This window comes from Polypterus senegalus, chromosome 13 (assembly GCF_016835505.1).
Source record: "Polypterus senegalus isolate Bchr_013 chromosome 13, ASM1683550v1, whole genome shotgun sequence".
NCBI classification, from domain to species: domain Eukaryota; kingdom Metazoa; phylum Chordata; class Cladistia; order Polypteriformes; family Polypteridae; genus Polypterus; species Polypterus senegalus.
In genome coordinates this window covers 161058644-161075636 of record NC_053166.1, presented here as the reverse complement: position 1 = coordinate 161075636, position 16993 = coordinate 161058644, and the positions used below count along the sequence as shown (strand labels likewise).

The following is a 16993-nucleotide window of genomic DNA, read 5'->3' as shown; positions in this document are numbered from 1 at the left end:
CGCTGCTTTGCGGGTTTCTGCGGACAATTGGTCTTTTTACTTCCTGTACATGCTTCCTCAGTTGGTTTGCCGAGTTGATTTCATACAAGGGACGCTATTGGCGGATGGCTGAGAAGTTATCCAATCAGAGCATGCAGTTAAGGTTCCTGTGTGCTGATTGGCTCAGCGATGGAGCGGTGAATTCGATTCCGCTGCGTTAACCAGGAAGTCTCGTCTCGCTCATTCAGCATCAACGTGTTTCGCTGTGTAAAGAGTTCACTTTTGTGCTCTTTTGTGTTTATCTTTGTGCCTAGTCAAGCCCTTCATTATGACTCCAAAATGATCTGCTCCTGCTCCTGCTTCAGGGTCTGTGCCCAAGCGCCAATGGAAGATGTTAACGATTGCCGAAAAGGTACAAGTTTTTGATATGTTGAAGGAAGAGAACAGCTACACCGCTGTAGGATGCCATTGTGGCATCAATGAGTCCACGATTCTTTTTATTTAAAAAGTAGGAAAGGAATATAAGATCTACGGCCGCAGTGGGGCGCAAAATGAGTTGTAAGTGGACATAATAAGGCGGTAGTCTGGATGGAATCTGCTTTAGGGATTTGGATTGAAGAAGAACAACGGCGGTGCTACACAATCACCTGAAGAGACTCCTTTAAGGGCTGTAACGCTCTCCTTTGTGGTGCAGTAAAACTAAACTCCTCGTTATCGGACAAGTCGTCGTGTGAGTCATTGTTGGTGAGTAACCAGAATTAATTTTCTACTTACAGTACTTATATTACATGTACGTATGTTTAGTGTCACTGTACACACATTTACTATACACAATTTTTCTTGCATTGTACGTATTTATTGCTGGTGGCCTGTCTATCGTAATGGCTGTAACATATGTGATATCGGAGACGCTCGATGTCTTTAAAATAATATTTAGGTTTTACTGTATATAAACAGTGTGTTTACATACTGTCACAAGAACGAGACATGGACAGATAAAGGTTTGGGGCAGCCACCCGTATAATGTGGTATCCTGGCTGCAAAAGTCGTTTGAACAAATAATCAGCACTGAAGTGCATTCAACTGAGTCCAAAACAAGACTGAGGAAACAAAGGAAAAGGGGCAGGTTTTAAAGGGGGAGACAGGAAGTGAGGTCATATGGATCCGGCACGTGGTCTTCCACCATTGGTTCATAGCCGGACGTGACATCAGAGGGACTGGAGCTGGTGTGGCCGACTTCCATTGGCTCAGTCCCGGAAGTGATGTCAGGAGAGCCAGGTGAAATCCCCCGGGAATGGTCTACAGGCAAAGGAGATAAAGAGTCAGTGCCCTCTGCCACACCCCGGCATGCCTCCGAACTGCCTTCACTCAAGCCCTTCAGCTGCCTCCCATGCGCACGTGTGTGACAATACATAATTTCAACAAATCTTACCTAATATCTAAGAGAATACAAAGGGTTTATGCTGTATAACTGTGCGGGGAATATTTATAAGAGTGTGGGAGAGTTTATAAGGGCTTAAAATATATCAAAATAACCAAATGAACCTATGGTTTCTACTTCGTGGATTTTTACCTTTCGCGGAGGGTTTTGGAACGCAAACCCCGCGACCGAGGAGGGATCACTGTACATTTTTTCCAAGGAAGTGTAAATTTGATAGAACGTAACACAAATTCCAATCATAGCCAGCTTTGTATGTGCGACTGCTACGTGGGCATCATAGGCTGAATGTGTAAGAATGGAAAGCAGAAGAACGACTGGCACAATACACAATGAATTGATAAATACAAAAGAACTGGGGAGTAATGGAGGGGCTAATTGACCGGGTCCATTTATGGCACTGAACACCGGATGGAGATCAAGGTGCTTAACTTTCCAAGCACAATAAAGGAAAATGCAGCTTTTGAATGCTTCTAATAGCAGAAGAGAGTATTCGCCATCTTCACCTGCGAGGCAGATTCATTGTCTGTTTATACTAATGTGAGTTTGTGATAACGAAATAACAAAACAAGAGATGACATTTTGGTATCTCCCAGTAGATGGTTAGACTTACTTATGCAGAAACTCTCCGAAGAAGCAAGCAAACAGGCAGAAAAAGAAATCGATGACAACAAGTCTATAGATATCTCCGCCAACAAACGTCTCCCAGCACTGCAAAGAGAATTGAACATCAGTGAGTCATTAAGACAACAGCTCATATGTCACGTTTCTAACGCATTTGTCTCTTTATTTGATCATTTTCAGGAGCAACACACGTAAAGTAGAAACACAACTCTAAGAATCGGCCTGCCAGTATGTGCATGGATTAGGAGAATGGGAAGAACACGCCAACTCCATACTCGGGCATCGCTCATCCAACTGTTGTGTAATCAGAGAGGTAGGGGCCAGCCTTCATTTTATGACAGCCCATCAAAAACTTTACCCAGGGATAGACCCGTATTCACTAATTCGGTAAATTAATAATATGGAGGTGCCAGACAAACATGCATGTCTCTGGATTGTAACCGGAAAAAACACACACAAAAATGTGAGAAGAATGTCAGAAAATCACTGAAATTGGGAAACAAATGGGAATTGATCCCTGGTCCCCGGAGTTGTAAGTACCTGCGTGCCACTCCGTTAATGATTAGATACTACTACTACCACCATCGATCACAAGATTTTAGAAATCGCCTTAGTCAGTTGGTGGACCTCTCTGGAAGTGTCTGAAATTGGTTTGAGTCTTATTTGACAGGTAGAAAATTCTTTGTTAGTTGTGGTAATTAAACTTCAAAGACCCCTGATATTCTGTATGGTGGTCCACAAGGATGTCTGTCTCCTGGGTCAGCTGCTCTTTGCGATCTCCATGAAGTCAGGTTATCTCAAGGCTTACTTAACGTGACCTACCACAGCTCTGCTGACAACACACATCTATTTTTATCAACAGCGCCTGATGACCCCGACTCTCTTGTCTCAATGACCCCCAGTGTCTTTCTTGTCTTTCTGAATGGATGAGCAGTCATTTTCTCCAACTAAATAAGGAGAAATTAGAAATCTTAGTGATTGGCAAAAATGGATATAATGAGGGTATTAGAAATAAACATTCTTTACACTCCAAATCGTAACCTTAGATCTTCAAATGAGGGTCTGCTTATCCTTACCAAGAGCTAAACTTAAAAGAAGTGGTGAGGTGGCCTTCTGCTGTTATGCACCTAAAATCTTGAATAGCTGACCAATAGAAATTCGCCAGGCTAATATATATATGATATATACAATAAAAGAAACAGCTTAAAACCCGTTATTATAACATGGCTTTCTCATCGCTTCATTTTAGTGTAACCCTGATATTCTTGTATATGCATTGAATGATAATCTTTATTGTGGCGTCACAATCCGTACTAACCCAAACTCCCTCTGCTGTTCTTTGTCTGGTTTTCTGTGGTGGTGATCTGTGCCCCCACCACCCGATCAGGGCACCGTGCAGTCCCTACGTTGATAGATTGAAGGCCAGAGGTCCACATGACCATCATCATCATCGAATTCTTCCACATGGAGCCTGAAAACCATGAGGACTGATTGAGATCATTGATGTTAGGGGGGCTGGGTGGTCTCATGGCCTTGGAACTCCTGCAGATTTTGTTTTATTTTACCAGACAGTTTTTTTCTGTCCTCCTGGCCATCGGACCTTACTTTATTCTTTACTAGCAAAACACCCGCGCTTCGCAACGGCAAAGTACTGCATTAAAATTTTTATTAAGAAGAAAGGTAAACCTTTTTAAACTGAGGTACAATATACCAATAATTATTTGATAAGGATCTCTTTGTATACCACATTGTGAGTTCGGCCCTCCGGTTGTAATATGACCAAGCTGTGCGCTGAGCTCACTCTTGAGCATGTAACGTACAGTCGGCCATGTGAACAGTAATCTTGTCTCAAATCTCACAGCTTGGATTGCTGCTGTCGTAATCGGTTTGAGTTTCATGGTTTGTTTCAATGACGACAGTATTTGTAGGACTTGTTGTGTTGAAGAGACATTCGGCATCTGTCAAGCGTTGTAAGCACACAACCGGTTTCATCGATAACTTCACATCCAGCTTTGGAGAGTTTAAACATTCATAAACATCAAAGTGTCCACTACTCAAATCGTCACCTGTCAATCTAAGATGTTTAAGAGGCATTGGCGGTTGTCCAAAGGTGTAAAATATTTGGCCATTTCGGTACACTTGAAAGTGACAACCAAACAATTCAGCGGCAGCCATCAACTCACATGCAGATCCATAAGTGAAGGCCTTAAGCATTTCACTCTTCTAGTGCTCCTGTGTAGTCTAATTATCTCCTGTACGTCATCAGTCCACACCTTGAACCTGTCCAGTCATTCAATACATAAGACACAATGGATATCAAGAGTGAGCCTGATATGGCCGTGCAATATGTAACACAGAGAATGGAAAAGGCAGGTGCCATCTCTGGGCATGGAAACCACTCGGTAAGTGACAGTTCTTTGATCGATGGTGATCACCTCGATAGACATGTTAATGGGGGTACTGTGGGAATGATAAAGGAAATGGGTACCTGAACAATGTAAAGTAAGTCTAAAATACCTACACAATAACTATAATAGTAATAAATGAACAATAAAACAGCAGAGAAGCCGTGGATTAAATAAAAAGGCTGCAGTTATCAGCAGGGAGACGTGAATCCCGTGGCGAAGCAAGGAAGGGAATGTAGAGACCGGAGCGACGGACAGTCTTATATAGGCAGGCAGCCAACAACGTGGGAGATGTTGAGATGGGGGACCCAATGCCACCTCACACGGTGACCGAGCTGCAGGCTATGGACGTATATATGTACGTAAGTAGGATTCAGTTAGCGTTGGGAACCCGCGTACCAAATTTTTTGAAGATGGGCCCATAAGTAACAAAGACTGTTGGAAAGTTCAATATGGCGGCCGACAGTGGCATCATACCACCGAAATAAGTACGTACATTGGTTTCGGTTAGCGCAGGGAAGCCGCCTACCAAATTTCGAGAAGATGGGGCCATAAATAAGAAAGTTCAACATGGCGGACGTTATCGACCGTTATGACCGTTACGTGTAGAATTGCGAAATGAAACCTGCTTAACTTTTGTAAGTAAGCTGTAAGGAATGAGCTGCCAAATTTCAGCCTTCTACCTACACAGGAAGTTGGAGAATTAGTGACGAGTCAGTGACTGAGTGAGGGCTGTGCCTTTTATTGGTATAGACTAATTAGCATTGTCTAATTATATATTTATATTTTTTCTTTTTTCTTTCTTCATCTTTTTAAAGCACTTTAAGATACATCATTTGTATGAAAACATGCTATAGAAATAAAACCAAATGTTGTTGTTTCTGCTACTGAAGTCAAGAACCGATCATCTCTTCTCTTCAGTACAAGGCATGTAAAACAAGACCACCATGTTGGGTCAGGCAGAGGCTTTCAAGTTCAGGACTCCTGTAGGCTGCAGGTTTGTTGTCTCAAGCAACTCCATCTTGTAATTGGACGCCTACCTAATTAACTCTTTGAGGGCTGAATATTTTTTCCAAAGATCTCAGTTTCCTGAAATTGTTTCATATATACAGTAAATCAACATAAAACGTCTCTTGCTGTGCATGCTGTAGTTGATATCGGTGTCTGTTCACGGTTTCTGGCAGTTGCGTGGGGCCAGAGGTGGCAGTCACAGTGCGACACAATGCGGTTTGTACCTCGTGTCATCGGAAGTGGTGGTCCTCCCAGGCGAACGTTGCTGTAAGCGCATCAGCTACACAGACGTGTTCAGCACCACGATCAGCTGATGCTGGTACTTCACTTTCGTTTTCGATCTCCAACTCCAGATCACGGAGTCTGAGAAGTCTGATTTAACGATAGTACACAAAACGCCATCCACAGAGAATTTTGCTTTGCCCATTCGCTTTGGTCTCTCGCCAGATCTCTTTGCTACTCATGCACTCGCAGGGAATCGAGGTCAGATCACTGAAGCTAACTTTCCTTCTAGCAAAGAGAGTCAAACTAAAATAGAACAGTGAGTTTAGTCGCAGTTTATAGCTGATTCCTGTCCGCTACCCCTGAATTTCGACAAAAGTCAAAAGATTAAAGTAAGTTATTATTCCACAGCTTTAACCTTACAGTGTCAACTTAGAGATGACAAAAATGGAGTTACAATATTTTTATTGGAATGGAGTAAGCATCTAATTTAGTTTAGGGTTTGTTTACCTAGCGCGTTTAGGGTTTTCATGTTCACGACGATTCTGTATCCCCTTTAATGGATGCTCTGGCTATTTAAGCTGTGATTCACTAATTAACCCGGTGATGGATTGGTGTCTTGTTCCTGTCATGCTCCCCTCTGCTATGTGGCGTAGGCCCTAACACGACCCTGCTCTGGACTAAGAAGGTTAGACAATGACACGACAAAAGTCACTACTAGGGTTACAATTAAAGAAGCAGCCTCCATGAGAAAAGGTGAATTCAAAAAAAAAAAATAGAAATATCACAAAATGTATTTTAAATTGATTTATCTTATAACAAACCCCTTATAAAGACAAAAAAAAAACATTAAAAAGTGTCCAAATTTGAGCCTCCCCTAAATTAGCAGTCAGGTAAAGCCAAGTGGGCACCGCTCTGTCACAGATTACAGGGGCTTCACTGTCTGCACCCTTTATTGTGCTGCAGATTTTATTTGAAATTGAAATTTGCACCCATCAACCTACACTTTATACCCTAAAATGACAGAAAGGTCTGTAAATGTATTTACAAAATAGCCCAAAAGAAGCTCTAACAGGAACAAACACACATAGATTACTTGTCTTCAACATGTCCTGGGGTGACACTTGGTGACACTGCCATTTTAAACAAGTTATTCCTCTCAGTCCTGGATTGGGGCCTAGAAGCGGACGTGTGATTGGAGATGACAGACCCATAACCCCCATTTCAGACCTTGGTGGTCTTCCTCTTGTGTTCTCGTCACTCCTCGAGCCCTGAGGTGCACTGGTGAGTCCTGACGGTGGGATTAGGTGGCCAGCTGGTCCAGGATGGTTGTAATGTGGGGCTAACAGAAGTTACGCCCCTTTGGTACAATTTACTAATTCAAAAAGCAGGCGTGTGAATACGTCTGGGTGAATAGCTTAGATCGCGTGTGTCGTGTCCAAAACGGAGTTTTGTTTTTGATGCAAGTATTGTTGTGTTCTCGGTTTATTACACAGCACTCGTAATTGTGTCAATGTGCTGGGCTTCAGAGTGGATGTGATGGATAAAGTGAATTTAACTAAAGTGAAGAGCGCACACACACACACACACACACACTACAGTACTCACTGGTATTCCAGAGTTCACCACTTTGTCCAGCCAATAGTAACAAAGCACCCCTATGATTGACATCTTCAGCAGGACATTTCTAGGCAGAAACAAAAATAAAAGATTGCAAAATTGAGTTATGTTTCAGACAGAAAAATAGACAGCAAGTCAGGAAGAATCTAAGATATTTACTGTACAATAAAACACTAAGGTCTGTGTGTCCAGTCACTCCTTCTGAGCAATCTGATTGGTCAGCTTTGGCAGCGCAGCTCTAGTTAGTCGAGCGAGAGACGGACGAGGAGGAGAAACGGCGTAGCAGTCGCCTTCAAAGACAGCGGCTATAAAAGCGGACAAGAGGCGAGGAAGGCGTCTCGACACTTAAAACACCTAAATGGCAGTCTCCTATTTCAAATGTTTGCCACCGGAAAAGATGGAAGGGACTACTAAACAACTGTGGCGCCCAAACTCAAATTTCACTAATAAAGGGGGCCAAGTCCCAACAATGCCTCTTAGGGGTACGTCACTAATAAAGTACAGGTTGGGTTATTAAATAAAACTTCCTAAGAGGAAAATGTTCGGGACAACACAGGTCTAGACAGGCTCAAGGGTGTGGATTTCTATACCAGACCAACACAGAGACACACATTCAACTTTGTCACGTCACTTCATTTTCCTAACCTGCTTATTCCAGACCAGGGTTGTGGGTGGGGGGCTGAAGCCAATCCCAGAAAACACAGGGCGCAAGGCAGGAACAAACCTGGGACAGGGCGCCAGTCAATCGCCAAGCAAGCACACACGCAGGTCAGTAGGGCACTGGCAGTCCACCTAACCTGCATGTCTTTGGACAGTTGGAGGAAACGAGAAAGAAGGGAGAACCCGAGACGCAAACCCAGATGTTCTTACTGCGAGGCAGCAACGTGACCATTGAGCCACCATGCCACCCCATTCAACTTTGTATATTAGATAAAATCTACTTCTTCTTTCGGCTGCTCCCATTACGGGTCGCCACAGCGGATAATCTTGTTCCATATCTTCCGTTCCTCGTCATCTTGCTCTTTCACACCCTTCTCCCAATATAATCAGCATCTCTCCTCTGCACAGGTCCAAACCAACATCATCTCGCCTCTCTGACCCTCTAATGTCCTCATTTCTAATCCTGTCCATCCTCATCACACCCAATGCAAATCTGCACACCTTTAACTCTGTCACCTCCAGCTCTGTCCCCTGTGCCACCGTCACCAGCCCATATAACATAGCTGGTCTCACTACCATCCTGTAGACCTTCCCTGTCACTCTCGCTGATACCCGTCTGTCACAAATCACGCCTGACACTCTTCTCCACCCACTCCACCCTGCCTGCACTCTCTTCTTCACTTCTCTTCCACACTCCCCATTACTCTGTACTGTTGATCCCAAGTATTTCAACTCCTCCACCTTCACCAGCTCCCTCACCACTCCACTGACCTCCCTCTCATTCACAAACATGTGTTCTGTCCTGGTGGTCCTACTGACCTTCATTCCTCTCCTCTCATATCTCCACCTCTCCAGGGTCTCCTCAACCTGCAGATCACAATGTCATCAGCAAACATCACAGTCCACGGGGACTCCTGTCTAATCTCGTCTGTCAGCCTGTCCATCACCATTGACAATAAGAAAGAGCTCAGAGCCGATCCCTGATGTAATGCTACCTCTGTCACTCCTACCACAGACCTCACCACAGTCACACTTCTCTCGTACATATCCTGTACCACTCTCACGTACTTCTCTGCCACTCCCGACTTCCTCATACAATACCACAACTCCTCTCAGTCACCTTGTCAGATGCCTTTTCCAGGTCTACAAAGACACAATGCAACTCCTTCTGACCTTCTCTAAACTTCTCCATCAACACCCTCAGAGCAAACATCTCATCTCTGGTGCTCTTTCCTGGCATGAAACCATCCTGCTGCTCACTAATCATCACCTCATTTCTTAACTGAACTTCCACTACTCTTTCGCATAACTTCATGCTGTGGTTCATCAATTTTATCCCCCTATAGTTACTGTAGTCCTGCACACCCCACTTATTCTTAAATATCGGCCCACCAGTCCACTTCTTCTCCAGTTCCCATCATCCTCTCACTTTCCAAGATTCCATTAAACAAACTGGTTAAAAACTCCAGATTGTTAGAAGAAGTACTAACAGTACTGGTGGCGGTCGTTGTTGACCCGGGGCTTGACTGATCCGGTATGAAACTTTGTATTGTTGTCTGCATATTGATTTGGTAAGCTTTTACACCGGCTGCCCTTCCTGATGTAACCCTCCCCATCTATCTGGGCATGGGACCGGCACGAAGAAACACTCTGGTTTGTGCGTCCCCTGTGCCAGGGTTATGTATATTAGATAAAATAGAAAGGTAAAATGAATGTGATGTAGTGTTGATGATATACAGTGGTGTGAAAAACTATTTGCCCCCTTCCTGATTTCTTATTCTTTTGCATGTTTGTCACACAAAATGTTTCTGATCATCAAACACATTTAACCATTAGTCAAATATAACACAAGTAAACACAAAATGCAGTTTTTAAATGATGGTTTTTATTATTTAGGGAGAAAAAAAATCCAAACCTACATGGCCCTGTGTGAAAAAGTAATTGCCCCCTGAACCTAATAACTGGTTGGGCCACCCTTAGCAGCAATAACTGCAATCAAGCGTTTGCGATAACTTGCAATGAGTCTTTTACAGGCTCTGGAGGAATTTTGGCCCACTCATCTTTGCAGAATTGTTGTAATTCAGCTTTATTTGAGGGTTTTCTAGCATGAAGCGCCTTTTTAAGGTCATGCCATAGCATCTCAATTGGATTCAGGTCAGGACTTTGACTAGGCCACTCCAAAGTCTTCATTTTGTTTTTCTTCAGCCATTCAGAGGTGGATTTGCTGGTGTGTTTTGGGTCATTGTCCTGTTGCAGCACCCAAGATCGCTTCAGCTTGAGTTGACGAACAGATGGCCGGACATTCTCCTTCAGGATTTTTTGGTAGACAGTAGAATTCATGGTTCCATCTATCACAGCAAGCCTTCCAGGTCCTGAAGCAGCAAAACAACCCCAGACCATCACACTACCACCACCAGATTTTACTGTTGGTATGATGTTCTTTTTCTGAAATGCTGTGTTCCTTTTACGCCAGATGTAACGGACATTTGCCTTCCAAAAGTTCAACTTTTGTCTCATCAGTCCACAAGGTATTTTCCCAAAAGTCTTGGCAATCATTGAGATGTTTCTTAGCAAAATTGAGACGAGCCCTAATGTTCTTTTGCTTAACAGTGGTTTGCGTCTTGGAAATCTGCCATGCAGGCCGTTTTGCCCAGTCTCTTTCTTATGGTGGAGTCGTGAACACTGACCTTAATTGAGGCAAGTGAGGCCTGCAGTTCTTTAGACGTTGTCCTGGGGTCTTTGTGACCTCTCGGATGAGTCGTCTCTGCGCTCTTGGGGTCATTTTGGTCGGCCGGCCACTCCTGGGAAGGTTCACCACTGTTCCATGTTTTTGCCATTTGTGGATAATGGCTCTCACTGTGGTTCACTGGAGTCCCAAAGCTTTAGAAATGGCTTTATAACCTTTACCAGACTGATAGATCTCAATGACTTCTGTTCTCATTTGTTCCTGAATTTCTTTGGATCTTGGCATGATGTCTAGCTTTTGAGGTGCTTTTGGTCGACTTCTCTGTGTCAGGCAGCTCCTATTGAAGTGATTTCTTGATTGAAACAGGTGTGGCAGTAATCAGGAAATTGAACTCAGGTGTGATACACCACAGGTAGGTGATTTTTAACAAGGGGGCAATTACTTTTTCACACAGGGCCATGTAGGTTTGGATTTTTGTTCTCCCTAAATAATAAAAACCATCATTTTAAAAACTGCATTTTGTGTTTACTTGTGTTATATTTGACTAATGGTTAAATGTGTTTGATGATCAGAAACATTTTGTGTGACAAACATGCAAAAGAATAAGAAATCAGGAAGGGGGCAAATAGTTTTTCACACCACTGTATAGTGTGATTGACAGGACAGCTTTGGACACAAATATAAAAGTAGGACCTGGTCAGTGTGAGGATTACAAACAGTCAGGTCACTTACACTCCGTACTCTGGAGTGTTTTAAAGTGCTCTGGACTGGCATTCTGCAGCATTATACCAGATGAAAGTGACCGGGCACAAGAGAGACAAAGGCAAAGCAGAGCGGGACCCACCTCAGAATGAGCGTGTAGAGCTCGTGCCGTGGGAAGGTGAAGAACTCGATGTTCCTTAGCAGGCTGTACAGCAGGGGTACAATGAGATTGATGAGGGACACGACGATTGGCAGGAGCAGCGTGGAGGCCTCTTTGGTCAGATCACTTCTGTTGTTCCACGGAGAAGACTGTGAAATGAAGGAAGATGAACAGGAGCGTCAGTTTTCATTGATCGTCACACTACAAAGTGTGCAGGACCGGTGACAATGACAGCCAATCAGGGAGGGGTAAAGGCTGGCAGCTCTTGACGTCTGCTGCATCAGCTGATGAGTGAGCAGTGGCATTAAAGTGCACATTTCAGTCCAAGAAAACTGTATTCCTTTGCCTCCGCTGTAGATCTTGTTTCTGTTTGAATCTTTTTTGCGTTTGACCACCAAAAGTCACATCCAAGCTGTAGTCAGAGATAAAATGTAGGTGTAATGGAGAGTGATATCTAAGCATACTGTATAGGTTAACCATTTTCTTTATCAATGTCTAACAATTTCTAATTGTAAAATGTTTTACCTGGCAGGGAAGCTGGATGAGCCAGTTGTTATGTGGGCACATTTATGTATGGAATTAAAATGAAATGCAATTGGGAATTGAGCCCTTACCTAGAAGGGAGGCCAGAATGATGGAAGGATCAGGGCAGTTAGCCTGTTCAGTAGTGTATATACTCCCCCGGCACGCTAGGGGGCAGCATCCATGTGTCGCTGCTCTCATTTTCCAGGCCACGTGGGGCAGGCTGGTAATTGTAGTCTCATGGGACAGCCATGCTTGGTGTCGTGGATGCCACACCAAGGGGACCAACCAGGATTGACTGTCCCCACTTTATGACACTTTGGCCTGACCCAGAAGTACCTCCACCTCTGGATTTTACCCAAACAATGAAAGTAATTCCAGGGTTTGGCTTTTAAAGGGGCCCAATGCCTCACCTTGGGGAGTCGGAAAACGGCAGGCAGTGGACAACACTTGTGTGGAGGAAGAGGAGCTGGGAGGAAGATAAGAAAGATGACAGTGACACCGTCCCTGTATATACAGTGCTGTGTAAGGTATCTGAACAAAATAAAAATGATTACATTTGACCTTATGACTGTATGTGCCAGCTGTCTCCGGGATTTGGGGCTCAGAGACGCACCCCATCTTTCACAGGGTTCATTATATTGAAATGCAGTACATGTGTAGGAGGAACATTTGATTTTGGCACAGTTTGATTGTGTCATCATCAAAGACACATCAACCAAACCATCCATTGCTTTTCACTACAACACACAATTTTATTGTCAGTTTAAAAGGCAACGCAAGAGTGCAGTGCATTTTAATTCAATGCACGTGTCACACATGGGCATCAAAGGATCTCCATATGGGCTCTGTCGAGGTATGTAATAACCCGCCGGGACGAGAGAGGACGCCGTCGCTAACATTGTCATCTCCTTCTTTCCCCTAAGTGCCCATAAACCGCCCAGTCGAGGGTACCTGACTCCACCCCTTCCATAAAAGCCCCGGCTTCCCAGGAGGAGGCATCATTTTGGCAACAGCAACCTGTCAGATAGAACTTCTGTCTCCCAGCTTGTGGCTTGAAGCCAAATACTTTACTTAGTTGCCTTTTGTAGCCTGAAAAACTCTGGACAAATATGCTGAGGAGTGTGTCATTTGTGGTGACAAGATATTAAACGGTATGGCATGGCTGGCACCTCAGATTTCCCTAATTTGCACTTTCTATCACTTCTGCACCTCACCGTCAAGGGAGAGCAGCTGATAAAGGCAGACTAGAAATTGCAGTCCCTTGCGGTTCATTTAAATGTGCTTTGGCGAAGGTGGTTTGTTTTTCCTGTGATTATTAAGCTCTTTATTTTTTGTGGATTTATTGGTTTTGTTAACTCTTTGCTAATATTTACTGGATTACACATGGATTGGCATTTTGGGACTTGTTCACTTAAGGATTGCCTTTCTGGAAAATCCTTTTTGCCTTCTTTTTGCGGTATTTTCATTCCTTTTTATAAAGATTCTTTCTTGCTGCACTCTTTACAAACCAGGGGCGGATGGTTATCCTCTCCTTTGTGCAGCATTTTGATTATTTTTTGGGGCAATCCCTCATTTTTGAAGACTTTGAAGCCAAAATGCCACTTGGCCAGGTGATGGTTCAAGCCGGACTTTCCAGGGGTCACTCAGGCTGCTGTTACGTCCTCTTTTAGTGAGGTGAACAATTTGAATGCTAAAGTGAGAGCTGCTGCTGACCTGGTCGCCCCTGAAAATCCTCCATCACTGTTATACTGTGGAAGACCCAAAGAGTGTCTGATCTAAAGAGAACTTGGCGGAGAGCGGAGCGTAAATGGAGAAAAACTAAACTAATAGTTCACTAGGAAATATTGAGGGCTACAATAACAGAATACGACAACACAGTCCGTCTGGAGAGGCTGTGCTACTTCTTCAAAATTATAAACAACAATGCTGGTAATCCCAGAGTTTTATTCTCCACTATTGATCTTCTGCTAAACCCTGGTCACTCAATGGAATGCCTCCAAAACCTTCCAGTGAAACTTGTGAGGCTTTTGCTGTATTTTTTAAACACAAAATGAATGATACAGTAATCCCTTCTCGATCGCGGGGGTTGCGTTCCAGAACCCCCCGCGATAGACGAAAATCTGCGAAGTAGAAACCATATGTTTGTGTAGTTATTTTTAGATATTTTAAGCCCTTATAAACTCTCCCACACTGTTAACATTATTAGAGCCCTCTAGACATGAAATAACACCCTTTAGTCAAAAGTTTAAACTGTGCTCCATGACAAGACAGAGATGACAGTTCTTTCTCACAATTAAAAGAATGCAAATAGATCATCTTCTCTTCAGGAGCAGAGAATTTCAGAGAGAGCGCTCGCAAAGAAAAGCAAACAATCAAAAAATCAATACGTGTGCTTTTAAGTTTGCCACGGCAGGAGCGTCAGTATCTTTTAAGCAAACAGCCCCTCTGCTCACAGCCCCTCTGCTCACATCTCCTCTGTCAGGCGCAGAGAACGTCAGAGAGAGCGCGAGATTAAAGCAACAATCAAAAAATCAATACGTGTGCTTTTGTGCTTTTAAATATGCCGAGCACCGCAATAAAGCAGCATTTTTTTTAGAGGAGCGTCGGTATCTTTTAAGCAAACAGCACCTCTGCTCACAGCCCCTCCGTCAGGCGCAAAGAATGTCAGAGAGGGTGAGAGAGAGGCAGAGACAAGCAAACAATGAAGCTCCGCGCGGGATGCATATCTTATAGCATTGAGGAGTTTTAGTTAATATGTAATACATGCTCTGATTGGGTAGCTTCTAAGCCATCCGCCAATAGCGTCCCTTGTATGAAATCAACAGGGCAAACAAACTGAGGAAGCGTGTAGCATAAATTATAAGACCCACTGTCTGCAGAAATCCGCGAACCAGCGAAAAATCTGTGACATACTGTATATTTAGATGTGCTTACATTTAAAATCCGCGATAAAGTGAAACTGCGAAAGTCAAAGCGCGATATAGCGAGGGATTACTGTATTACAAATAATAAAGTACATCCCCCCTCCCCTATAGCTGATCCTATTAAATTTCGGCATTCCATTTTAAGTGAATTAAATTCTTTCGCCAGGACAGATTTACCCGATCTATGTAGAATAATCTCTCCACCTGCGTCCTTGGCCCAATACCAATGAGCTTTTTCAAAGAAGTATTGATTAATTGATTGAATTGATAGTGTGCTTGGCCTAGTAAAGTTGTCGTTAGATTCGGGGTCTTCCCAGACTGTCTTAAGACTGCTGTTGTTAAACCCCTGCTCAAGAAAAATAATCTCGACTCCTCTGCTTTTGACAATTTTAGGCCCGTTTCTAACCTGCCTTTCTTAAGTAAAATCCTAGAAAGGGCCGTCATCTGAATAAACCTGCTATTCTTGATATGTTTCAGTCGGGTTTTGGAGCAAATCACAGTACAGAAAGTGCACTTGTTAAAGTAGTAAATGACTTGTGGGTGTTAATGCGGACAAAGGCCGTTTATCTGAACTCATCCTCTTAGGCCTGAGTGCCGCATTTGATACCATTGATCACAATATTGTTAGAAATCGCCTTAGTCTGTGGGTGGGCCTCTCTGGCAGGATCTGAAATTGGTTTGAGTCGAACAGGTAGAACATTCTTCATTAGTTGTGGTAATTATACTTCGAAGACCCCATATATTCTACGTGGTGGTCCACAAGGATCATCTCTCCTGGGTCTGCTGCTCTTTTCAGCCTCCATGAGGTCAGATTATCTCGAGGCCTAACGTGAGCCACCACAGCTCTCTGTATTTATCAACAGCGCCTGATGACCCCGACTCTCTTGGTTCACTGACCCCAATGTCTTACTTGTGTTTCTGAGTGGATGAGCAGTCATTTTCTCAAACTAAATAAGGAGAAAACAGAAATCTTAGTAATTGGCAAAAATGGATATAATGAGGGTATTAGAAATAAACTTGATGCATTAGGCTTAAAGGTCAAGACGGAGGTAAAGAATTTAGGGGGAATTACTGACTCGGACCTCAATTTTAAATCGCATATTAATCAGATTACCAGGAGAGCATTTTTCAGTTAAGAAATATAGCAAAGGTTAGATCCCTTATAACTTTGCAAGATGCTCAAAAATTAGTTCACACTTTTGTTTTTAGGCGACTCGATTACTGTGACGCACTCCTCTCAGGACCACCCAAAATAAGACATCAGTGCAGAATGGAGCTGCCAGAATATTCACTAGGAAAAGATAATCGGAGCAGATCACACCAGTCTTAGCGTCGTTACACTGGTTGCCCGTGTCATTTAGAATGGACTTTAAAATCCTGCTGATGGTTTACAAAGCCTTCAATCATCTGCTTCATCTTACATCTCAGAATGGCTGTCACCTTCCACTCCAAATCGTAACCTTAGGTCTTCAAATGAGGGTCTGCTTAGAATTCCAAGAGCTAAACCTAAAAGATGTGGTTCGGGCGGCCTTCTGCTGTTAGGCTCCTAAAATCTGAAACAGCTGACCGACAGGAATTCACCAGGCTAATACAGTGGAGCACTTTAAAAAACTGCTAAAAACCCAATATTGTAACGTGGTTTTCTCGTAGCGACATTATAGTATACCAGTAATGGCGTAGTGCACGATAACGTGCAGTGAATACACTTGACTCCTAGTTTTCCTCCTCTTTCTTTCTCTGTACGTTTATCGTTCGTTTGCTCAGAGGTTGATGTGCTTGCTGCTTTCCGATCAGCTCTTCTCTTTTCCACCCTAGTGGTCCGCTTCTTCTCTTCTTTCGTTGGCATCTTTTCGCGTTAAAACTGATTAAGTCAGTGTTTGCGTTGCAATTCGTTAGTTCAGTTTTTCTTTAATTTTTCACTTAAACTGGCACTTAAGTCTTCAATCTGCCTCAAGAATGATTTAACATATGAAGAGGTAGGGGAAGTGACAGCAAAGGTGGTAGGGAATGAGAACGGCGCCCTTATTTATGCATGCG

General features: G+C 43.4%; 1 protein-coding gene across 5 annotated transcripts in view; it reads right to left on the bottom strand.

Moving 5' to 3' along the window:
• tmc5 (transmembrane channel like 5) overlaps positions 1 to 16993 on the bottom strand; it is a 117495-nt gene that overhangs the window by 35338 nt on the left and 65164 nt on the right. For all 5 annotated transcript variants that reach the window (XM_039775783.1, XM_039775784.1, XM_039775787.1 and 2 more), the window contains exons 12-14: positions 11490 to 11656; positions 7288 to 7366; positions 2031 to 2128 (exon numbers count right to left, since the gene is read on the bottom strand). In XM_039775783.1, the coding sequence (XP_039631717.1) occupies positions 2031 to 2128; positions 7288 to 7366; positions 11490 to 11656 (344 nt within the window). The remainder of the gene's footprint in view (positions 1 to 2030; positions 2129 to 7287; positions 7367 to 11489; positions 11657 to 16993) is intronic.